Source organism: Culicoides brevitarsis, chromosome 2, assembly GCF_036172545.1.
Source record: "Culicoides brevitarsis isolate CSIRO-B50_1 chromosome 2, AGI_CSIRO_Cbre_v1, whole genome shotgun sequence".
Classification (NCBI taxonomy): Eukaryota; Metazoa; Arthropoda; class Insecta; order Diptera; family Ceratopogonidae; genus Culicoides; species Culicoides brevitarsis.
This window is the reverse complement of record NC_087086.1, coordinates 27239912-27264558: the sequence shown is the minus strand read 5'-3', so window position 1 is coordinate 27264558 and position 24647 is coordinate 27239912. Positions and strand designations below refer to the sequence as shown.

Here is a 24647-nt window from a genome sequence, read left to right as displayed (position 1 = left end):
GGAATATCTCAGAGGTATTTTTTCTGGTGTTAGTTAAAATTTATATTTCTAATAGCAGCAAAAAAAAAAAATAACTTTTGAGACACCAATTCAACCAGTTGTTAGTTCAACATACACATCTAGCATTGTCTGTATCTAGCTGAACATTATGACTTTGCCAAAAGTCGCATAGAAATCGCGTGCGCTACGATGCAACACACCCGTGTCCGCATATACACGACGATGTGGTGTCGTTTCGTGTATAGACATGTTTTTTTCTTCATAGTAGAAACAACCCCTTTACATCTTTTATGTAGCGATATTTTTTTGTTGTTTACATTTTTTTTCGAATGTACATAGCTCACAAGATCGGAGACTCATATATAAAGCAGATGATGCTGGTTTCAAAGCATTAGTCTTGAATTGAACCTTAAGCGGGACTGTAATTTAAATACAAAAAATTTTAAAAACCTAAATCTATACTTCAAAATGTACAAGTTGGTGAGTTTAATGCAAGAATTGCGAAATTTGATTATTATTATAAAAAAATGATTGTGTGAAAAATTAAATACGGACGTGGTTATGTAATAAAAAAATAATTATAATAATTGTGCACCTTCATCACCTTGAGCATCATCATGTGATTGGATCAAAAGAATTTTTTTAATTAAAAAAAAAAAAATTAAAAAAATAAAATAAAATAAAAAAATTAAAAAAAGTGAATTTTTAAGTGACTTGAAAAAAAAAAATTCTAAAAGGATTTAGATTTAAAAAAAAATAATTAAAAAAAACTTACCGGATCAAAAAAAATGTGAGGCAATTTTGGCACGATATTGACCTGATTCAATCATCTACGAAGTTGATGTGGGTCGACTCAATATTTCACTTTCGCTGTATTATATTTTTACGCACAAGGGAGCCAAACACGCTCGAAAAACCTGTAACTAACTGATGATCCGAAAAATTTACAAATTATTACTACGAGTGAATGTAACGAATTTTTTTCTCGATAAATTTCGAAATTTCCAGACGTGAACTTTTTTTTGAAGGTTAATTAATTAAACAAAAAAAATAATTAATTAAAAATTAAGAAAAATTAAAAAAAAAAATTAAAATGCGTCTAAAGATAAAAATTTGTGAATAAAATAAATTAAAAAAAATAAATAAATAAATAAAATTCTAACCGCTCCTTGATCGTTTTCTCGTGTGAACCGGAGAATTGCAAATTTTCCCATCACTTCACTAATGAAGTTAACGCGCAGTAATCGTGTAGTGATCGTAAAAAAATGTGCTAAATCCGTCTTTTTTTATTGTTTCTTTGTTGCACAGGTAATTTTGTGTGCCCTTTCTGCCGTTGTCTTGGCTGGCGATTTGGACAAAGATGCCACGATCCTCACACAAGAGTCGGAAGTCAACTACGATGGCACCTACAAATACCGTTATGAGACCTCAAATGGCATTTTCGGCGAAGAAAGCGGCATTGGCGGACAAGCTGCTCAAGGTCAAGCCAGATGGGTGTCACCTGAAGGCGAACAAATTCAACTTAGCTACACTGCTGACGAAAATGGATATTTGCCAGGTAATTTTTTAAAAAATTTTTAAATTTTTTTTAGGTTTTTATTTTTTTGTAATTTTTCAGTTGGAAACCACTTGCCCACACCTCCCCCAACCCCCGACTACATCTTGAAAGCCTTGGCATACATCGCTAGCAACCCCCCACACCCCGACACACTCATCAACAACAAGAAATAGGCCATTTAAATATTCGTTAGCTGCTAAGTTAGTCATCGTTGTTGTTGTTATACTATTTGCATATCATCATTTCGCACCAAAAACGCACCCCTCACAGTTTTTATTATTATTTATATACGAAATAAGTCCCTCATCCCTCAGTTCCTAAGACACCCATTTCCCATATAAGTGCACCTCACAACCCACAAAAGCCTTTAGCACCACTTTCGACACCCTTCCTCCGCTATTTCGATCATTATTTCTATTATTTTTATGCCGCGCGAACAAAACGCTAATTGAAGACATTTTACGCAGTAGAGAGAGGCAGAAGTAGGCCGCGGGTATCAATCTCCGCAGAGCCAAAGAGAAACACATAAAAAAAAGTAATAAAATCGTTACTCTCTGTTACAAAATATAAATTATATTAAAGAGCTCCATAAATGATAATAATAATTTTAACCTTAAAATACACATAATAACGTAACGTCGAACATCATCGCAACATATTTTAAAGCTAGAGGCATTTTTTGTTTTGTTTTGTATTTTTTATTTTCATCTCTTCATTTATTTGTGATTTTTTTTTACTCGACTTCCAATAATACATTAAAATACAGCGAGAAAATCTAGGTTATAAGTAGCAAAATTTGAACAAAATATGTTATAATAATGGAAATTACATGTTCAAAATTATTACTTTTATAACGCAAAATTTCTTTTATCGATTCGCTTTTCCTCTCCGTTCAGACTATTAAGTTTAATGAAGATGGAATCTCGTAGCTTTTTTGTTTTGTGAAAAAATCTAGTATTTTTTTTTTGTATAGAACTTGTATTATTATTAAAGTTATATAAAATAAAGAAAAAGTTTATTTAAAAAAAATATATTTTTTTGTTTCATTTTATTATTAAGTTAATTTAATTAAAATTATTTTATTAATTTTTTTTATTAAATTTAGGTATCTTAGAAAGTTATGGAAAATTATTCAAAAATTTGTTTAAAAGACAATAATAATTATTTTTTTTATTGATATTTCAATTTTTATATTAATTTTATTTCATAAAAAAATCAGATTCTTAATAAAAAATTTAATTGATAAAGATAAATAAATTAAATAATAAAATTTCATATAAATTAATATTTTTAATTTAAAATCAAAATTCATTAAAAAGGAAAAAAACAAAATATTAAAATTTATATTAATTTTTTATTTCTAATACATTGATAAAAATTTTAAAATAGCTTAAAATTTAATGATTTGCTCATTCAAAAAATAAAAAAATGAAATAAAATAAATAAATAAAAATATAAAATAAAATAAAAATATTAAATTTTAAATTGAAAATTAATCATTTATTAATCGCTTTTTATTAAATATTTTTAAAATAATAAAAAAAAATATTATTTTGAAATTAGGAAAATTAAATTAAATCAATTCTTAAAAACATATTTATGAAATGAATTTTAATTTTTATGATTAATAAAAATAAATAAAAATTTAAAATTTTAATAAAAATAATTAACAAAAATAAATAAGTATTAAATTGATATTAAAAATTAATTAAAATATTAATTAAATTAAATAAAAATTAAAAAAAAAATATAAGAAAAATAAATTTAATTTTTATTTTTATTATTTAATTAATTGAATAAATTTTAATAAAAAAAATTAAATAAAAATTAATTTTTAAATTATATTAAATTGCTATTTAAAATTAATTAAATTTTAAAAATACTTAGGTAATATATTTTTTAATTTTTGGTTTTAAAAAAATTTTAAAAATATTTCATTAATTCCATAAAAAATATTAAAAATTTCAAAATAACTCCATTCGACATTAAAAAATGATTAACTGCTGATGAAATGTCTCAATAACTCCGATAAAAGCCATTAAAAATTTCCGACAGCAAATCGATTTCATAAAAAATATTTATTTTTATTTCTTCCTGATCCACTTCTCCACTCTTTTCGATGAATTATGATCGTCCATTTAGATATTATTGCAGCAATTTTTCTTTACATCAGCATCTCTATGAAAAAGTTCGTCAAGTCACCCCATTTGACGTTAAAAGCAAAGCAATAAAACTTACCGATACATTTTTGTCGATAACCTCCTAACACATTCAGCAGGCAATCCATCATCGGTTAAGTCGCTCACTCACTCTTCACACGCGGCGTTATTTTACATCTTCATTTGAATTTGATTTAAATAAATTTTTATTTACAACTTTTTTCGATGCATTAAAAATAAAACGGGTTTTTTGTATTTCATTCGTGTAAAGCAACAATCAAGCAATTTTTTTTATAGAAGACTTTGAAGGACAATGACACGCTTGTGTCAAAAAATATTTTTCTAGCTCCTAGCAAAAAGAATTAAAATTTCGTGGAATTTAGGAATGTTATGCGATGTCGTCGTCGAGGTCAAATTACCGGTCTTCGTAAAAAAATAGAAAAAAATTATAGAAAAAATTAAAATGATGATCCAATATTTTATTGGATGATGAAAAAAATTATGCAATATTCTAACAAAATGTTTTCGTCATTGTTGATTATTTCTTGTTTTTTATTTTTTCAAAAATATTTTTGTTAATGAATGAGGACCCATGCGTCGTCGTCGTCGACGGTCGTTTCTCATAATAATCAAGGAAGATAATTCGGTGACGACAAACATTTTTAAATTATTTTATGGTATTAGATTTTTGTCGCTTTTTGTATAGAAAAAAACAGACATCATCAAAATTTTATAATTTTTTCGTAGATTTGATGACCAAAACTACTGGTTGTAGTGTATAAATTAGTTGATTAATAATTTTAATTTTCAGTCTTAAGGTTGACTTGAAACAGTTAAGAAGAACTTTACAAGAAGAAAAAAAAATTTGCGCAGAAAAAAATTTTTAAACCCGGAAGTGCATTACAAAAAAGTGTAAAAAAATGTTTAAAGTGGTAAGAGAAAGACTTGGAGTGGATCGAAAGATTTCATTTGAATAAATATCAAGTGACGAACCTTAAAAAAATTATTATGACAAAAATTATTTCAAGTTTTAAAATAATTTTAATAATTTTTTTAAATACAAAAAAAAAATTAATAAAATTAAATCATTAAATAATTTAATTTAAATTTAATTAATTAATTTAATTTTTTGATTAAATAATTAATTATTTAATTAAATAAATTAATTATTTAAAATTAAATTTAAAAAAATTAAAATTTTTTTTATTTAATTAAAAAATTATAATTTTTTTAATTATTATAAATTAATTTAATTAAAAAAATTAATTTGTGAAAAAAAAATTAAATTAATTTTAAAAATAAAAAATTAAAAAAAAATAAAAAAAAATTAAAAAAAAAAATAATAAAAAATCATTGAAGAACCTTGCCACGCCTTTGTCTATTTTTGCATCCTTCTCTAAAAAATTATTTAATCGTTTTTAACGTTGCTGACTCATTTAATATTCATAGAAATTGCAAAACTAGTTTCCTTTTTAAGTATTCATGAATACAAAATAAAATTCTCATAGACCACAAATTTTATTCTCAATCAATTTAACGTTCTTTTTCCCATTAATTCTAGATAGCTATCGCATTATTACTCGTGGCAGCCGCAGTTGCTGACAAGGATGCTACCGTCTTAAAAAACGAATTTGTAAGTATAATTGGCCACCTGCGAACATTTTTCAGCGCATTACACGACAATCTTGACAAATTTCGACCCAATTTTTCAAATCAATTTAAATAAATGAGTCGCCATTAAAGAAAAAAAATCTTCTTACAAAACGCAACAATGCAGAAAATGTTCGCCGCGAGAGAGTGCAACGATTTATTTATATATGCGAGAATAATAACGATGATTTTTTTTTGTTATGGTTATTGCTTTTAATATGTAGAACATTAATCCAGAGGATGGAAGTTACAACTATGCATATGAAACGAGTAACGGTATTAAAGCGAATGAAGGAGGCGTTGGTGGTGTAAAGGTTGAAGGTGGCGCGGAATATGAGTGAGTTATTTATGTCTGATGCACGCGGAGAGAAAGAGAGAAATTGTTGACAATTGCCGTTTTACTTTTTTTCTTTTCTTTTGTTGCTAATTTATTTCAGAGTTGATGGACAAAAAGTGCTGTTCACCTACATTGCTGATGAAAATGGTTTCCAACCCACGGGAGATCATATTCCAAAGATTCCGGTAAGAAATTTTCTTTTATTGAATGAATTTTTGAATTTATTTAAAGATCTTTCTAGAATTTTAGGATAGACCCTAATGAACACTAAGAACCCTACTTGACATAAAATACCCTTCAGGACAATAAGAAATTTCTAGAATATTTCAAATTTAAATAGTTTTTCTTTGAAAACAGTAGAATTTCGAAACTAAGCCATTTTTCTTTGAAAAATTCTTGAAAATTTTGTTTTTACTTTAAATTTCATTATTTTGAGTTAAATTCTTTCAGATCAGAACAGATCAGTTAGATTCTTTTCTATTTTTAAACTATTTTGTCAATTTGTATTGAAAAAAAAAATTCGAAAAGAATCATTTCAAATTTTGTTGATTTTTGCTTAAAAAGTATAATCTCTTAGTTGATTTTAATAGTTTTTTAAAAATATCCTCTCTTTGAACTGAAAAAGTTCTTAATACTATTCAGGGTTGGATTTTCGCGCCATTTTTAAGATTGATCTCTTGCTTTGAGCTTTTTAAGCTTTAAATAATATTGCATTAAAAAACGATTTAAAAAATTCATTTATGCTTGAAAAAGACGAATTTTTAATTTTTTCAAAGCTTTTTATGGCTTAAATTTTTTTATCCTAAATTTATTTTAAAAATATTTAAGGGTTGGATTTTGGCGCCATTTTATTTCTTTAAAAATTTAAAGGTTGTTATTTTTCATTGAAAATTATAAAAAAGTGATAAAGGATATACTTATTTCTACTTAAAAAAAGATTTAATAAAAAACTTTAAAAAAAATTTAAAAATAAAAAAAATGCGATATAATCTTAAAATTTCAAAAAGTCCCTTAGGGTAGAATTTTTCGCGCCCTTTTTACCCAGCGTAATATTTATTGCATACATTCAGGATAAATTTTTATTTCAAATATCAATAAAAAAAATATATTTTTATTTTTAGGACTTGATTGCTCGTGCCCTGGAGTACATCCGCACCCACACGCCCCATGACGGACCCTCACTAAAAGTTTAAAGAATATAAAAAAAATAAATAATAACACAAAAAAGAAAGAAAACTCTTAAAATTTTATTTATTGTCCATTATAAAACCTTCCATCCAGGCATCGTCGTCCGTATGAGAGCAACGGGCAGATAGAGTTGTTGCCGTTCGTTTGTTGCAAAAACGAAACAATTTATTATTATATGACTCTCTGGCCATAAAGACACGCATAAATTACCCATTTGATAGCATAAAGATTAATTTTTGCACACTCTCTTGCACATGACACTAAATACTTTACAACGAGATAACGGACTCTCGTTTTAGAACTTGTTTTAATTTTTTTCAGGATTTTTTTTTTAAATCAAAGAAAAAAACGACGCAAAAAATTCTAATTCATTGACCGAAAGATTTTTAAACGAAAAATTTTAATTTATTCCAAAATTTACGGTTTTTTGTGTAATTTTTTTTTCGTCGTCTTTTAATTTCCTGGTTCTAACGTTCTTCGTTCATTTTGTCGACAAAATTCGAGCCATCACGAGAGAGACGCTTTTTCTGCATTATATTTTATCCATTTGATGAAACTAAACTAGTCAAGCAGCATTTTATATTATTTTCGCTTTCTATACATATAAAGGCTACGACGCTACATTTGACATACTTTTCGTGGTCGATACGCGACCGATGAGCAAAAATATCGTCTTTTTCGTATCAAATTACGTGTGCGGTGTGTGGTAAGCTTCGAGAGTGGCTTGCGGAGTGTAGGCGGCATGCATTTGTGTTTGTGTCAAGAGAGGGGTCAAAAGCTTATGGGAGAGTGAAAGTGGGGATGCGCGTCGGTCGTCGTGTCGTGTCGTCGTGTCATGTGTGAGAAAAAAAAAGTTATTTATAAAAAAATATTTTAAATATTTATTTTTTTTTGGAAACAATGGAAATTTTTATCGTCATTCGATGAACTTGATCATTTTTTTTGTGTGTTGCCCTGTTGTGGTTGTGCTTTTAAGATAAACTTATAATTTATATGGTAATGGAGTGAATTGATTTTTTTTATTTGAATACCTTGAAGAATATTCATATCAGAAAAATTTGGTTAACAATAGGTGAGGTTTTGCCATATTTTGCGTAAATTTTATTGTTGATAGCTACTAGTTTTGACTTTTGTTTTGCTTTTTATGGAAATGCGCCGAGTTCGTGTCAGATTGAGGTGTGAAAAGAAGTTTGCAGATTTTTTGATGGATTGAATGGCGGGTTTTAGAACGAGATTGACGGCTTTTTTAGGGCTTTGCGGATTTTTTGTTTGGTCAAAGGTTATTTGGAGGAAAAATGATGAGAGGTCAAAGACTTTTCAAGACGAGTTTTTCGAACTTATCTTTTATTTTTTTGTGAATTTTTATCTAATTTTCAGTTTTTAGCGAAAATTCTCAAAGGCTTTTTTGAATATTTATCTTTTTTAACTTACCAAACATGTTATTTTATGAATCATCAAATATTTTACTGGAAATTTGCGCATTTGCTAAAAACGAGTCAAGATGTTTGGAAGATCAACAAATTTTTTTACTATTTTTTTAGTAAAGATTGTTTTGCTTGATTCTTATTTTTTTCTATTGAAAGCTTTGATTTTCTTATAAATGACTTTACAATTTTTATGGCTCGTTAATAAAAGAAAAAAAAAATTAAAAATAATTTATTTAAAATTTCATATTTATTTTAATTAATTAATTTATTAAAATATGTAAAAAAAAATTGGAAAAAATTTTAATTTTAACAAAAAATTAGTTTTAAATGTTTTTCGAATTTTTCTATTGATTAAAATTTTAACTATGATTTATTAAGGGATTCTTCAAAATTGAAAATAAAGATAATTTTAACTAGTTAGCATAGAAAAGTTCTGAATAAGGCTTTATTTTTTAAATTTGGCATAAAAATATAATTAAAAATCCCTCAAAGAGCAAAAGTTTTAGTTTTTTTGTGGAAAAAGGTTAATTTTCTTAAATTTTCAATTAAGAAACGATAAAAAAATATTTTTTTATTAATTTTGGATTCGAGATCATAATTACCTTTAAAAAAAATTAGTTAATCATATAAAAAATAAAGTTTTAAAATTTTCCAAAAAATTAGATAATTTGGTAAAAAAATTTTTCAAAAAAAAATAAATTATTTTTTTATTATTTTGGAAGAAAAGTCTGGACCTTTTAAAAAATTATTTTTCAACAATTAAAAAAATTGGTTAAACATTTAAAATTAATATATAAAAATTAATTCTATAATTTTTAAAAGTTTTTAGACTGCTAAAAAATAAAACTTTCATAAAAAAATACTTTTTTATGCAATTTTTATTTTGGTTTATCTGAAAAAAAAATTAATTTTAAAAAATAAAAAATTGAAATTCACATTTTCAAAAGTTTTTTCTCTTAAAAATAATTATTTTAAAAAAGTAAATCATGCAAATTTTAATTTGAAAAAAAATTTAATTTTAAAAAATTAAATAATTTTTTAATTATTTATTTCGAATTTTCAATAAATTTACAACAAACCAATCAAACAATTTAAATATAGTAAAAAAATTAATTTACCTTAAAAAATTAATAAAAATCAAGGATTTCATTTAAAAAACTATTTTTCCATAATTTCTTTGAAAATCCTTTCACCTAATTTATTTTATCTAAAATTACCTTCAACGCTCTTTCACCTCCCAACCGATAACAAAGAGAAATTTAAAAGCAAGCCTTTCAAACCGCACCACAACCAACAAGGCAATATCCTCGATGTGACAAGTTTTTTCCATCATCATCATCATCATCATCGTCGTCGTCACTGACCAAAGACCACAATGACTCGCTACTGTCATCGTGGTCGTACACCTCACATCAATTCAATTAGAAAATTATTTAAATGAATTCACGATTAACATTTGACAAGTTCAGAAATATTTAATGTCAAGGTAATGCACCGCGCTGTGGTTTGTTTGGTTTTTCTCTCTCTGTATCTCTCGAAGCAAGCAACCAAACCAACAACAAACATTTATCTATAATTTGAAAAATATGCAAAGTTAATCCGCATCTCGCACAGATAATAATATAATAATAATAATTTTCAATAATAAAACGTGAAGATATCCATCCATCCATCCAGCGAGCGAGCGGCGATGACGATCAACCAACGCATATACTAGTAATTAATCATGTTGACCATCGGAACGTACTTGGCGAGGATCGTAATGCGATGTGACAAAGTCAACTGAGTTCACGCACGCATCGAACGCAGAGAGGGGATGAACCGGAACTTTGTATAAAATAACATAACGGATAGTTTCTTGCTACATTTTTAGTTCAATCAGGAAGAGGTTTGTTTGGTAACGGTAAAAAAGTTCGGTTTCGAAATATTTTTTAATAAAAATATTTTTTTTTTCGTGAAAAGTTCTTAAAGTCAAAAAGTTCTAACTTTTTTGGAAAAATTTCTCGTAAAAGTCATTTTTACGAGAATTTAATTTTGTTTTAAAAAAATTATAAATTTTTCAGTTTTAGAACCAAACTGCATTTAAATTAAAAAAAATAAAAATTTGTAAAAATTTAGATTAAAATTATTAAAAAAAAAAATTACGCGAATTTAATTAAAAAAATTCTTTGTCTTAGAACCAAATTTTACTTTGGTTAAAAAAAAAGATCAAAATTTGAACTAAAAAAATTTTTTAATTAATTTATTTTTACGAGATAAATTCTAAATTTTTTAACAAATACTTAAATTTTTGTTAAAAAACGAAATTTTATTTTCAAAAAAAAAAAAAAAAAAAAAAAAAAAAAAAATCTGGAAGCATTTTTAAAAAATATGTAGCGGAAATATTAAAACTACGTGTTTACTTGTTTAATCCAATCACTCGACCGATTTTTATTTCATCATAAATTGAGTAAAATTATTTTCTAGGCATACTTTAATTAAATTAAAATTTTTAGGTTCAACGTGAGTTTAAGGTTCAACGTGTATCACTTACTAGAAATAATTAATTATTTAAAAAAAATAAAATAAAAAAAAAAATTAAATTAAATTTATTTTTTTTTTTGCTTTAGAATTAATTTTTTTTTGAAAATTAAAAAAATAAAAAAAAACACAAATCCGAACAAAAAAGGAAAAAATCCATCAAAAATTCTTACCTGCAGTGGAAGACGAATCAAAATTAAAATTTTTATGACTTTTTAATGACTCGCGTGACTCACGGATGATCGATTTTTAATTAATTAATCATGCCGAAACTGTGGAATGTTTCCCTTGACCGCATAATTTCTCTCGCTCTTACAAAACATCCCCATTTTGAGTGCTCCATTAAAAACTTCACCCACTTATGCCTTTGCTGCTGCCAAACAACAACATCGACACGCTGACAAAAAAAAACAACAAACTCTTGCGAAAAATTAGATGTTTATCGAAAAAAAAAATATGGTGCGATGATCCGAAAAATGCATAAGACGATGATGACAAATGAGCATCGATGGCGCAGTTTGGTGATGAAAGAGCAATTTTTTTAAATTTATTTTTCACAAGGGGGAAGAAAGGAGAAGCACGATAAATAATATTCGTCATTTTATTCCAATATCTCTGCATCCCATCGTCATCCATCCATCCAACAATCGAGAAAGATGTTGATCTTTTGCTTTGTTTTTTCTACCTGCCAATTATATAAAAATTAGTTGTTAATTTTTTAATTCCGTGCGCGAGTAAGTAGATCGATTTGTTACATTTTTATTAAGCAAAAAAAAAAAAAATTTTTTTTTTCGATTCACAAAATATGATAAAGTGTCATCATTTGGTGCCCTATACAGGTGCATGCAGCAACAGCGCACGATTTATAAATATATTCGGAGCCTATCAAAAGGAAAATTTAAATATATTCAGATCAAAATCGCGTTGAAGGTTTTTTTGATTAATAATTTTTTTTTGCTCGCGGTATAAATACAAAATTTGTGTAAAATATTGTGATCAGTCTTCATCTATCGTCCGTAGAGGAAAAACATCCAGTTTAAAAAAATTAAATAAATAAATAAAAAAACAAACAAAAAATCTACAAAAATGATGTTCAAAGTGGTAAGGATTGTGATTTATTATCCAAGAAATGTCACACAAATCATTCGATAAAAAAAAACAAAAAAAAACTCGTTCTAACGAAAAAAATTTAAAAACTCACCTTGCAGATCGTATTGTTCTCCCTCGTCGCCAGTTGCCTGTGCCAAGACGAAAGTCAGGCCGAAATCACGCGATTTGACAACGTCATTGGACCCGAAGCCGGCCAATACGAGTTCGCCTACGAAACAAGTAACGGCATCAAAGAGGAAGTTCAAGGTGAAGGCGGCAAATTTGCCAAGGGATTTTACGAATATACCGCACCCGAAGGCGAAGTCATCCGCGTTGAATATGTCGCCGACGATAACGGATATCAGCCCGAGGGAGACCATTTGCCCACGCCACATCCCGCTGTCGCGAAAGCCATCGAATACCTTAAAGCTAACTTACCAAAGCAAGCGTAGGAAATTCTCATAAGTGTTTTAGTGTTAACGTTTCTCTTTGTCTCCTATTTATTCTTTTTTTTTATTTGTCATTAACTTTGCTTTGACTAAAAGACGCAAAAAATAGGGAAAAATTCCCAATTTATGACCGATGACTGACGAACCAATTTTTTCCGTAACTTTTTAACTTTCCTTGTGCGCGCAAGAAATTTTTGTATAAATTAGATTAGCTTCGATTAGTAGTGAATTAGTGAAAAAATAACTAGAATATTGCTTTAAATAATTAAAAAAAATTAAAATATGCGAAAAAAATTAATAAAAAAGTAGGAAAAAAATTTCTTACGAACGAGTAAAATCTAAAAAATAAAATCTTTTAATTTATTTATTTTTTTTCTTCCTAATAAATATAATTTATAATAATTTATTTGCGACTAAAAAACATAAATTTCTGTTGAATTTGTTGAAAAACCTCCAAAAAAGCAGGAAGTGCATTAAATTTGTTTTTAAATGTGTATCAAATTTCAACAAGAATTGAATTTAAAAAAAAATAACGAACTTTATTTTAATAAAAATTCAAATCCCAAACAAGAAACTTGGCATCCGATCGAATGAACATTGGGATTTGAGGAGTACTTAAATGTGGTATTTATTAAAAATTTTATTTTTTTACGATTTTTGATTAATTTTTTAATGTTTTATGATTAAAATTTTTAATTAAATTAATAATAATTAAAATTTAATTAATTTTTTTTAATTAAAATTTAATTTTTCTTCATTATTTTTAAAGAAAAATGTAAAAAATATATTTTTTTGTGACCAAATACAAAATCTTCCGCCTGATCAGCTGACAAATTAAATAAAAATAAACAAGAGAGTCGAAAATCAGTCCGCAGCTTAAATTAATTAAGGACGGTCGCGTTTTAATCGGTTATCACGCAAAAAAATATTCTCGTCAATTCGTGAAAAAATTACTCGTAAAATTCTCAGACCTGATCTAGTAACGGAAAAAATTCTAAAAAATTTTATTTTCTGATGAAATCTCATCAAATCACAAAAAATCATCCAAAAATTCTCTGAAAAAAAAAGTTATGTACGAAAAAACGATGCATGATACGGTAATAAATAGCAACAATAACCAAATAAATCCCACAAATAACGGCTCCGAAGATGGAGGAAACGGAAATAACGACGACGAAGGATCCTCCTCGTCGCCAATGGACACCACCGAGCTAAAAGACATCAATCCCGAGCGTTTTTACGTGAAAGAATCGCTGCGCGATCGAATTTACTACGCAGCAAAAGATGGATTTTCGCTTACGCTTCTGATAATCTTGAAAGATTTGGATCCCTTTGTCGTGTACAAGCTACTGAATCAGGTGAGAAAACGGAGAGAAAGGCAACATAAGAGGAAAAAAATAAAAATTCAATGTCAGAGCCCTTGATTTGTCTCGCGTTTGTATGTGTCGTGATTTAAAAAAAAATATTTTTTATTCGTCTTCGTGTTTTTTTTTGTTGTTTGTGCCGCGCGCGCGGTCTCTATATGGGAGTGAGTGTGTGTTGTTGGACTCATGATGTGAATTATGTGTTTATAAATAAAAATAGATCGTCATGCAGGGCATATACACGGGAATTTTGACTCAAAACTGTTACAATTACTGCTCGTTTCATCTGGTTTTCTGGATGATTTCCTGGAAAAATTAATCATTTTTAACGAAAAATTACTAAAAATCGACGTGGAGACGCCCAGTAATTAAAAAAATATTAAAATTTCCCATTAAAATTTGTTTTGTTATTAGAAAAATTAAAAAAATTTTATCAAAAATAATTCTTTTTATTTAAAAAATTAAAAGTTAGCCATAAAAAATTAAAATACTCCATGAAAATAATTTTTTTACTATAAAAACTTTCTAAAAAAAATATTTTTTTATTTTAAAATTTAAAATGTTTTTCATTAAAATTATTTTTTTAATTAAAAAATCATTTAAAAATTAATTTTTTTATTGAAATTATTGAAAAATTTCCATAAAAATATTTTTTTTTATTGAAAAAAATTAAAAATCTTTAGAAAAAATATTTTGTTTATTAAAAAATTCAAAAATTTTATTAAAAAATATTTTTTTTTAAATAAAAACACAAAATTTCGCATTATATTAAATTTTTAATTAATTATTTTTTTTATTAAATATTTTTTATATTAAAAAAGTTAAAAATCTTCAGTAAAAATAATTTTTTTTGATAAAAAATTTAAAATTTCCGAAAACAAATATTTTTTTCGTTATCAAAAATATTTTTCTCATTATAAAAATTAAAAATTTCCGTAAAAAAATCAATTTTTTAATTTAAATTTTTAAAAAATTTCCCATAAAAATTTTTTTTTTATGATAAAAGTTCAAAAATTTGAATAAAAAATTATTTTTTTGTGTTAAAAAATGGAGAAATTTCCCATTAAACAAACGCTAATTCATTCAATTTTTTACGCATTTTTTCCCATTTTCTAATACAAAGTAACGAGCGTGAGCGTAAAATTCGGAAAAAAAACAATTCTAAAAATTATTCTACGTTATACGGAAAAACTTTTCTCGCTCAAACATCACTTCCACGTGTTTTGTTTCAAATCAATCGTGTCGTTCGTCGTATATTTTGGGTACTACCCAAAAATTATCCATGTTCATTTAATTGCTGGCTTTATTAAAAATATTCAAAATAAAAACAGGGCGGACACGACAAATGATGACAAAAAACGTCGAATATTTACAATTCTCGAGATATTTTAATTTAAAATAATAATAATAATTTTGATATAATTTTATTTTTTTGCTTGAAAAAAATGAAAAACTAGGTTAAAGGCGCTTTTTGAATTATTTTTTTCAATTTTAAGTCGTATTTGGCAGGAATTTGGCTCAGACTCAGAGATTTATCGACATTCACTTGAAAAATGAGAAAATTTCTTTGTTAATTTTCCAATCAAAGGCGACCGACATGCCAAAGTCAATGGACACAAAGTGAAATAAAAAACAAACATATGCGGAAAATATTTCTCCATAAATAAACAAAAAGCCATTGAACTGCAAAAACAACATCGGTGACGTCGAAAACGCTTCGAGTCGCGTGATGATTGCCAAAAAAGAAAAAAAAATCGAGAACATAATTTTTATTGTTAAGATTTTTGGTTCGTGGAATGATAAAGAAACAAAAAAAAATTTCGTCACTTTTTTTTTGTTCGAAAGAAGAAGAAAGAATCGGCGACGACACAAAGACTGAGATCTATTTTCGTTGCACGATGGACTGTTTATTTTTGTAGAGCGCATCAATAAATGCCGTTTCGATCATTATTTTTGCGACTGACTGCGATTTGAACATCGTCCGAATGAATGCAATGCAAGACCGGAGGAGTGGACCTTGAATGATTAAAATTTTGTTGTACGTTCCGGTTATCACTTGTAAGAAGCGGCGGCTGCGACGACATTGTTGTGAAAATTCAAAACAAAAATTTTTGAGACGAGAAAAAAAATTGTACGACGTATTTTTCGTGATTTTACGCGGAAAAAGTGATTTTTCTTTGTATTTCGTGTTTTTTTTTTGTAACAAAGAAAATCTGCATTTTGTTTACATTTCTTGCACATTTCTTTTGTGTTGAGTTGACCTTTTTCCATGAATCGCTTGATGAAAGTGAAACATATGTTTTTTAGTTTTTTTTCGTTTAACTTGAGAGTCATGAGCGTATTTTTACGTGAATGACTAATGCGTTGTCGACATAATAATTGAAAAATTTCATTTATTTTTCACGTTTTGTGTAGAAATATGTTGAAGAAGACGGACAAACGTTCACGCCGTTAGTCATAGCCGCTAAAAATGGTCGTTACAAAGTCATTCGGATGCTGTTGAAGAATTATCCCGACAAGGTAAGTCCATTATTTGAGTTTTTTTTTAGGTTTTTCCAAATGAAAATCTAATAGTTTTGTTCAAAAATTAGAAAGAAGCAAAAAAAAAAAATAATTAATAGTTGGAGAAAAAAATTTTAAAATGAGAGTTTTTTACAAATCTTGATTTAAAATTGATTTTTCATGTATTTTAGTAAAAAAATTAATTAAAATTATTTTTTTCAAAATTAATTAAAAAACAAAAATAAATAAATAATGAATTAAATTAATTAACAAAAAAAAAAAAAAATAAATAAATAAATAAAAAAAAAATTAATTTTTAAAAATTTTTGATTTAAATTTTTTTTCTGAATTTTTATATTTTGTGAAAAAATAGATTTTTTCCATTGAAATTTAAAAAAAAAATTATTGACAAATTTAAGACTTTTTAAAAAAAATAATAATAATAAATTAATTAATTAATTTTAATAATTATTTATTTAAAAAAAAAATTAAATGTCAATTTTCAAAAATTTTCAAATAATTTAATTTTAATTATTCAATAGAAATTCAACTATTTTCTTTTGAAACAAAAATTTAATTTAATTTTAATTAATTCAATTTTTTAAAAATATTATACGATTTAAAAAATAAAAAAAAATTCAAAATTTTTTTCAATGAATTTGAAGTATTTTTTTTAAAATAATATTCAAAATTAAATTTAATCAATTCTTTATTAAACATTTTTGAAGATTTATTTTATAAAAAAAATTAGAAAATAATTGTTATTATTTTCAAACTTTAAAAGTAGACATAGCCGTGCGGGAATTCTCGACGAGAAATCCCGACGGGAAATGGCTTTTTCCCGATCCCGATTTCCCGAAAAAAATTCAGTCGGGAACGAGAAATGAAAAAGAAGAGATTTAAGCTTTCTTCTGGATTAATTCTACAAAAAAATAGTTCTAAAATTTTAGTTTTTGTGTTTTTTTTTACATTTATAAGATGTTATTCGTTGAAAAGAAGCCAATTCTTAAACCATTGATAGTTCTTTACTGTCAGTTTTGGAAGTTAAAAAAATTTATTCTTCTTTAACAGAAAATCTTGAGAAAAAGTAAATCGTTCGATTTTTTATATTTAAGAAGTCCTTCTTGAGAATTTTCGAAATAATTTTGGACAATAAATTTGCAATTTTCATAAAAAAATGTAGAAATAATGTCCCAAATAACAGTAAATAAAGTTCAAAATGGTTACCTCTTAAAACTTATTATTTTTTTTTTTCAATCGTAATCAGAAATATTTATAACCATCAAAAATTATTTAACTTTTTAGACTTTTAAAAGCTGAAAAATTACGATAATAGAAAAAATATAAGAATTTTTGAATTTGTTGCTATCCAAAACTGCTATTATTTCAAAATATGATCGAAAAAATAAAAAATTCTTTAAAAAATTTTAGTAATTATGCATTTCCCGAGTCCCGACCCGAATTCCCGACTTTTTGAAAAATCCCGTCCCGATTCCCGAATTTTGAAATTCCCGTGAAAAAGGCTATGTCTATTTAAAAGTAATCAAACTCTTATTTTCAAAAATTAGAAAAAATAGTGAAAAATAGAAAAAAAATCAAATTTGAAGAATTTTAGTCCTTTGAAAAGAATTTTCTAATTTTTTTTGACTTTTTTTTGAATTTTATCAATCAGACAAAACTATTGCTTCTCCATTTAAAGCAAATTTATACTGAAAAACTAAAAAATCTTTTTTATTTTAGATCAACATTGAAGCAGAATGCGCTGTAAACTTCGACGGTCACATCGTTCATGGTGTCTCAGCCCTTTGGGCTGCCTCAGGTGCTGGTCACCTCGCCATTGTCAAACTTCTCGTGCAGCACGGCGCAAATGTCAATCACCAAACCCAAACCGACTCAACTCCCCTTCGTGCTGCTTGCTTCGAAGGTCGCTTAGATGTCGTCGAATACCTCGTTTCGCACGGTGCCAATCTCAATATCGCCAATGCCTTTAACAACACGTGTCTCATGATCGCCAGTTTCAAAGGTCACACGAGCGTCGTCGAATTTTTGCTGAAAAATGGCGCTTCCGTGAACGAACGAGCAATGTGCCAGGCCACAGCTCTGCACTACGCCTCGGAAATGGGTCATTACGACATTTGTCGTATCTTGTTGGAATACGGGGCAACGTTGGAAGTCAACGAATACGGGATGACGCCCGTTATAATGGCAGCGGAAAAGACACGTGAATCAGTTGTGGAGTTATTTTGCAGTTGGAGCGAGTTGTTGACGAAAGAGGAACGAATTGACGCGTTGGAGCTGTTGGGCGCCTCCTTCGCCAATGACAAGGATAATTACAGTGTCACGAAGGCGTTTCGGTATTTGATGGCTGGCATGCAGCTGAGATTCGAGGATGAGGATTATATTGTGAGGAAACCATTTTTGCCGCCAATTCCGGCGTATGACAACTGGATCGAGGCCCAGACTGTGCAAGACTTGCAAGCGATCGAGTTTAATCATAATTTGTTGCACATGGAATCATTGACGGTCCGAGAGAGGATTTTGGGAAAGAATTGTCCGGAAGTTGCGCATCCAATTATCTTTAGAGGAGCAGTTTATGCGGATAACGGACGGTTTGATCGATGTGAAGCATTGTGGATGCACGCCTTACGTTTACGACAAAATATACAAATCTCAGTGCAACGAGATCTTCTCAGGTTTGCGCAGGTTTTCTCACAAATGATACAATTAGGTGAAACTTTACGCTTTGACACGGTAAGTTTTTGATTTTTTTTAAGTTTAAAAATTAATTTTTGATTAAAATTTTATTTTTTAGATCGTCAGTGTGCTCGAATGTTGTATTTTGGAGATTGAATCCAACAAAGCTCGACTTGACAAGCCCAGCAGAAAGGACGATATAGTTTTTATTTTTGTGAGTATCGATATTTTTATGATCAGGGACGAAAAAAAATATTTTTAAATAATTTTCATAAAATTTTTAGTGTTTTGAGATCAAATTTTATTTGACTTCGTAGCAAATATTTTACATTTTTGAGTAAAAAAAAATATTTTTTACATATTTTTATTTTATTCTTAAAAGAATTAAATCTATTTTGCTCAGTTTAGGGCTTAAAAATTTTAATTTAAATTATTTTTTTTTAAATTTGTCAAAAGTCATTTGATTTTTTGGCCTTTCGACTAAATTTTGAAAATAAATTAATTTTTTTTTTTTTTTGAAAAATTAATTTAATTTTATAGAATATTTTAATGAAAAATTTTAGCCAAAAGATAATTATTTTTTAATTTTAGCTATTTTTATGTTTCAAAATCTGCTTTTTAAAATTTTCATAAAAAATGGCAGAATTTTTTATAAAACTTTCAATTTATCAAAAAACGATAAAAAATTTAAAAATTATATTTTCATAATTTAAAAAAAATCTACGAAGATGCAAAAAAATTATTTTATTCTCGAGATTTCGATTTACAAAAATAAATTTTTAAATTTTTTTATATGAAAAATGTTTTTCAGGTGATTTTAAAAATCAAAATTTAGTACTTAATTTTAGTACAAGAATTTTTAGATTTTTTTTTTAGAATTTTAAAGTTTTTCCGTTATTTACTCAAAAAATATATATTTTTTTAAATTTAATTTTTTTTTGTAATAAATTCGTAACTTTTTGCCATTTTTTTTTAATTTTCTCAAATTTTTTAATATTTTTTTTTAAATTCAATAAATTAGCATAAAATTTTAATTCAAATTTTTTTTTGTCCATATTTATTACTAAAAATATTTTAATTCACATATTTTTCTTTTGCAGGAAGAGAATGAATTAAACACCACGACAGCCTTGTACTTGCTCACAATAATTACGAAATGCCTTAAATCCCAAACTGTGATGATAAATTCCGCCGACTTAACGCGTCTGTATAAGTTAATGATAAAAATAACCAAAATGAACATCAAACTGAGAGACGGACAGACTCTTTTGCATTTAGCGGTAAACGGTGTCACGCCAGTCGATGACTTTCACACGAACGAAGTGTGCAGGTGAGCAATCTCCGTTTAATCAAACTCGCATGCGACAAGGGTTTCCTCGTATCTTCAACATCTTCATTGACATCAAAGTCCAGAAGGGCGATTTTTTGTCCATTTTCCAACATTTGTCGTAATTTATTGAGTTCTTCGTACAAAAAATTGTCAAGGACGTAATTGTAGGTGGGGATGTAGATCCGTTTTCGCGCTTCAACGTAGCCAAGTAGCTCGGTGCCAAGTTGGTGACCAAGAACTCGACCACGTATTTTACTTGTACCACGTTTAATGCCTTTTAAATTACGGGTTTCGAATTTTTTAAAGTCCATTCCTTGATTTTCGAATACTTTTAAGCCTTGCCAGATGCCCTCGACCGAAGCAGAAGTCGAATTTGGCATTCCGGGCACGGGAATTTGACCGTGAGGGTAAAATGGAGAAAATTTTCTTTGCCACTCGATTGGACTGGAGCTTGTAACGTTAATTATTTCAAAGCCTTGAGCTTTTAATTCGTTCTGAAGTCTTAAATTTCGTTTATTTACAATTTTTATGCAATTTTCCTCCATTTTTCTTTCGATTTGAACAGAAATTGAACGAATTTTACGGAAAAGATAATTTTTTCAACTGTTTTCTTTCGTGTTCTGTTGATTACTGATGAAATCGATTGCCGGTGCGATAATTTCTTTGTACATAGCTGCTGATTTAATTTCACAACTTGAACAAATAATTACGGTGAATGAATAGAAAATGAATAATTTTTGAATTTTTGTTTCGTTTTAGGTTTCCTTGCGTCGAAACAGTTAAAATGTTGTTGAAATGCGGTGCAAAAGTTGATGTTTTTGACCTGTCACGCAATACTCCATTACATACGCTTGTCTCAACCGTAAGTTAAAATTTTTTGACAACTTGTCAACTTGACAGCTGTCAAAAATTGCACTTTAAATTAATTTTCTATTTCAAAAAGATCAAAAAAAAATCAAATTAAATTGCTAAAAAAATAAATTCTATCTGAAATTTTGACAGCTGTCAAAAAATTTGAATAAATTTCATGAAGGTTTGACGTTCTTGGTCAAAATTTCCGTAAAAATGAAATTATTTCAAAATTTTTGACAGCTGTCAAAATTTCAGATAAAATTTATTTTCTTAACAATTCAATCTGAATTTTTTTGATAAAAAATTAATGTTAAGTGAAAAATTTGACAGCTGTCAAAAATTCCAAAATATATTTTTTTTCTATTTAAAAAAAAATCTCAAATAATCAAATTGCTAAAAGAATAAATTTAATCTGACAGCTGTCAAAATTTTAGATAAAATATTTTTTTAGCAATTTAATTTTAATATTTGATAGAAAATTAATTTTAAGTAAAAATTTTGACAGCTGTCAAATTTTTAAAATTTTTTTAAATAAAAATTCGTTTTTTCCAGCTCCAAACCGTTCGCTACCCCGAAGCCGAACTCCTGGTGAATGTCGAGGAAATTGTCAAACTTTTCTACGAGCACGGCATGCACTTTGACGCCGTCAATGCAGATGGCCTCGTTGCCGGGCGGATTTGTGGCTTAAGTACGACACCCGATAACTTATATTTACCCATTGTGGCACACGAAAATAATTTTTTGCTTTGGCGTTTAACATTTTTAGGTAGTGTCGAGGGCTTAATACGGGGCTTCGAAATAAAAGAAACGACGTTGAAGTGCTTGGCATCGCGCTGCATTGCCCAGCACAAAATTAACTATCTGGGCTCGATACCGCGGGACTTGGAATCTTTCGTCCAGTTACACAGTGCTTCCAAATTGTGAATCTCTATTTTATTTTATTATTTTTTTTTAAATTAACACGTCTTGATTACGTCCTGTCGTCGTCGTCGAATCATCAATAAAAATTGTATTTTTTTTGTGATATTGAATGTAAAATATATTTGAAAGAATTATATTAACAACAAATTTTTTGCTAATTTTTCACATAAAGTCGTCCGAGTCGTTGCCATCGTCGTAGTTCGTTGTCATATTTTCCTCTTTCATCAGGGAATTATAACTACGAGCTTCGGCTTCTTCTTCTTTCCGTTTTTGTTCGGCTTTTTCTCGTTCTTTTTGCAGTCGCAACAAGTGTTTCTTATTTTCCCGCTCCTTTCGATCTCTTTCCTCCCGCATTCCCCTAAAATCTGGCTTTTCCTCTCGCTTTGTCTTGTTCAAGCGATTCACAATCTCGTTAATTCTCTTTTCCACGTGAAACTTTCGCACTTCTTTGTCGCGATGAAAAGCCACTTGCCCCACTTCCATGCCTTGAGTCTTCTTCAGATTCTCCCACATTGTGTAAACGACGTCGATGTTGTTGGTTTTGTTGCCTTGAATGCTGTTGGCTTTGACTAGTTGACAAGCATCTTCGATCACGGCAGTGGGAACGTCATCGAGAGTTTGACCGGGATTGAGTCGGAGGTACACGTGAGCTGAGGAGAGTTTATCGACATGGAACCAAACGTCTTCAGGCCAGCCTGAGAAAAAAAGTCTTAAAAAAGTGAATTTTTTAAGCAAAAATCAGTTTTACCCCATTTTATTAACTCCTCATTCTCGTATTTGTCTTCGCCCATGAAGAGCGTGATAGGCGGTGTTACGACGTTACTCGTAAAAAAGTACATTTCTAAGGGTTTTAAGTTAGAATTTCACTAAATGATGAAAATCGTGCGGCTAATGTGGCAAAATGTAAACAAAATCTACGCAGTCAGTTGGGGGAATGAGTGGAAAGTGAACCGGCGATGATTTGAATTTAAATGAACGTTAAATTTGGATAAAGATTGAATCTTATAGACGTTATAAATTAATTTCGGTAGAATTCTAAAAAAAATAAGGAACCCAAAAATTTTATCTTTGCCCTTTTACAAATTTTCAGCTAGCTACGCTGCTGGGGATCAAAGAAGATTTCGCATAAAATTTTTCAGGAAAGTCCGATTTTGTTCATTCAACCGCCATTTTGTGGCATTTTTGTTACTCTTTCTTGGAGGCTTGTTTTATATTTAACTTCATAAAATGAAAGCACGTGATTTGGACTTCATAATATTTATTTCACGACTTACTCTGAAGACACTCGGATGACGACTGACTGCTATTTGGCTTCCTAGCTATCTTCATTACTTTCTTCCTTCTTACGAACTACTACTAACAACATTCTTCCTTTCCTTCTACTATATTCCTACTCTACAAGGCTCTTTCTTTTAAAACAACTGAGAAAAGTTCGAACATTCAAACCTAATCAAAGAGAAAATCAAAACATTTTTTTAAAAATTCTCTTTCAACAAGTTTTTTTTTCTGAAATTACCTTTTTTATCAAAGAGACCTCCCTCTTCCACCCCCTTCACACGACAACAATCCACAATCCATTGATTTTTCACCGCAACCAAAAACCATTAATCGACAACGACGTTTCTGTTGTCCTGTTGTCTAGTAACAAAGGTGTCTCTAATACCAAAGTAAATAATAATACCAAACAAAAAAAAACTTTCCAATAATTTTCCGTGTGCACCGCCAACGTATGCTCCCCAACAACATTCATGCCGGTATAAACACTGAATATTCTAATGGTTTGCCCGCTTCGAACATATGGGTTCGCGTTCAAGTGATTCAGTCGCGTATGAGAAATTCCACCGAAAGGACATACTTCGTCCGTCGTCGGTTCTTTAAATACTAATACTCACCATACACGAATGTTTTTCGTGTCGGACTTAAATAACGTCCAGTTTGCCACTAATAAGTACTTGACTGCAGCAACTACGGATGTGAATTGCATTTTCTAGAATACGTTGAGAATACGGCGAAACAAAAAAAAGTTTATGAAGGCGGTTTTTATAGGAAAAACGATTTACTTCTTGGTCATTAATGTTCAGAATAGTCCATGTTTGAATAAATTATCGCGTTGCAGAAATATGTCAACGAATAGAATCGGAATAAAAAGGACTAAAAATCAATAAGAACAATGCAAGGATAAAAATTAAATAAAAAAAGTGATAAACATGAACAAAAAAAAATCGATAGAAAATGCTTTTTAAAAAGGAATGTTACATGTGTTAGTAAGAGATAGACGTAGTATAACCTTATGGGCGAAAAACGGGTCAGATTGATCCCCTAAGGGAGCAGGTTGACCCATCAGGAGTCAAATTGATCCCTTAAAGGAGTTTTTTGATCCCTTAAGGGATCAACCTGATCCGAAGGGTTACCGAACCCCAAACAAGAGATGAATATGAACCCTTAGGTCAATGATCCCTTCAAAATTTCATCCCTTCAAGAGATCATTTGACCCTGAGAGGATCATATTGACCTCTCAAGGGATCAAATGATCTTCTTCCAAATTTGTCATCCTTAATGGAACAAATTGATCCCTTAAGGGAAAAAATGAAAGGGTCAATTTGATTC

General features: G+C 28.4%; 5 protein-coding genes across 6 annotated transcripts; 4 read left to right on the top strand and 1 right to left on the bottom strand.

The window, feature by feature from the left end:
• The first annotated feature begins 455 nt into the window (after positions 1 to 455).
• Positions 456 to 1803, top strand: LOC134831333 (pupal cuticle protein Edg-78E-like). Its single transcript, XM_063845044.1, has 3 exons — positions 456 to 480; positions 1309 to 1558; positions 1619 to 1803. Exons 1-3 carry the CDS (start codon positions 469 to 471, stop codon positions 1729 to 1731), a joined length of 375 nt encoding a protein of 124 aa, XP_063701114.1. The 5' UTR covers positions 456 to 468; the 3' UTR covers positions 1732 to 1803.
• A 2834-nt stretch (positions 1804 to 4637) lies between these two features.
• On the top strand, positions 4638 to 6897 carry LOC134828861 (pupal cuticle protein-like). The gene is made up of 5 exons (XM_063841849.1): positions 4638 to 4649; positions 5279 to 5350; positions 5592 to 5704; positions 5805 to 5889; positions 6826 to 6897. The coding sequence occupies exons 1-5, from the start codon at positions 4638 to 4640 to the stop codon at positions 6895 to 6897; spliced, it is 354 nt and encodes a 117-aa protein (XP_063697919.1).
• Positions 6898 to 11925: 5028 nt separating this feature from the next.
• On the top strand, positions 11926 to 12380 carry LOC134828860 (pupal cuticle protein Edg-78E-like). Its single transcript, XM_063841848.1, has 2 exons — positions 11926 to 11940; positions 12048 to 12380. Exons 1-2 carry the CDS (start codon positions 11926 to 11928, stop codon positions 12378 to 12380), a joined length of 348 nt encoding a protein of 115 aa, XP_063697918.1.
• Positions 12381 to 13234: 854 nt separating this feature from the next.
• LOC134829702 (protein fem-1 homolog B) lies at positions 13235 to 22181 on the top strand. Of its 2 annotated transcripts, XM_063842922.1 has the most exons (8): positions 13235 to 13735; positions 16157 to 16261; positions 17984 to 18994; positions 19056 to 19151; positions 20038 to 20267; positions 21027 to 21129; positions 21672 to 21807; positions 21886 to 22181. In XM_063842922.1, exons 1-8 carry the CDS (start codon positions 13448 to 13450, stop codon positions 22041 to 22043), a joined length of 2127 nt encoding a protein of 708 aa, XP_063698992.1. In that variant the 5' UTR covers positions 13235 to 13447; the 3' UTR covers positions 22044 to 22181. The 2 variants fall into 2 exon arrangements, with proteins under 2 accessions (XP_063698992.1, XP_063698991.1); XM_063842921.1 differs by having other exon boundaries at positions 21672 to 22181.
• LOC134829704 (coiled-coil domain-containing protein 25) lies at positions 22111 to 22938 on the bottom strand. The gene is made up of 2 exons (XM_063842923.1): positions 22789 to 22938; positions 22111 to 22735 (listed from the first exon to the last, which is right to left on the bottom strand). The coding sequence occupies exons 1-2, from the start codon at positions 22877 to 22879 to the stop codon at positions 22203 to 22205; spliced, it is 624 nt and encodes a 207-aa protein (XP_063698993.1). The 5' UTR covers positions 22880 to 22938; the 3' UTR covers positions 22111 to 22202.
• Between the last annotated feature and the right edge of the window lie 1709 nt (positions 22939 to 24647).

Excerpts from the sequence above, each read along its gene's own strand:
- LOC134831333 (XM_063845044.1), top strand. Across the intron at positions 1,559-1,618 it reads CGAAAATGGATATTTGCCAG|TTGGAAACCACTTGCCCACA; the intron begins GTAATTTTTTAA and ends GTAATTTTTCAG.
- LOC134828861 (XM_063841849.1), top strand. Across the intron at positions 5,705-5,804 it reads GAAGGTGGCGCGGAATATGA|AGTTGATGGACAAAAAGTGC; the intron begins GTGAGTTATTTA and ends AATTTATTTCAG. Across the intron at positions 5,890-6,825 it reads ATCATATTCCAAAGATTCCG|GACTTGATTGCTCGTGCCCT; the intron begins GTAAGAAATTTT and ends TTTTATTTTTAG.
- LOC134829702 (XM_063842921.1), top strand. The coding sequence starts at position 13,448 with ATGTACGAAAAAACGATGCATGATACGGTAATAAATAGCAACAATAAC. Across the intron at positions 20,268-21,026 it reads CACACGAACGAAGTGTGCAG|GTTTCCTTGCGTCGAAACAG; the intron begins GTGAGCAATCTC and ends GTTTCGTTTTAG. Across the intron at positions 21,130-21,671 it reads TACATACGCTTGTCTCAACC|CTCCAAACCGTTCGCTACCC; the intron begins GTAAGTTAAAAT and ends CGTTTTTTCCAG.
- LOC134829704 (XM_063842923.1), bottom strand. The coding sequence starts at position 22,879 with ATGTACTTTTTTACGAGTAACGTCGTAACACCGCCTATCACGCTCTTC. Across the intron at positions 22,736-22,788 it reads TGAGGAGTTAATAAAATGGG|GCTGGCCTGAAGACGTTTGG; the intron begins GTAAAACTGATT and ends TTTTTTTCTCAG.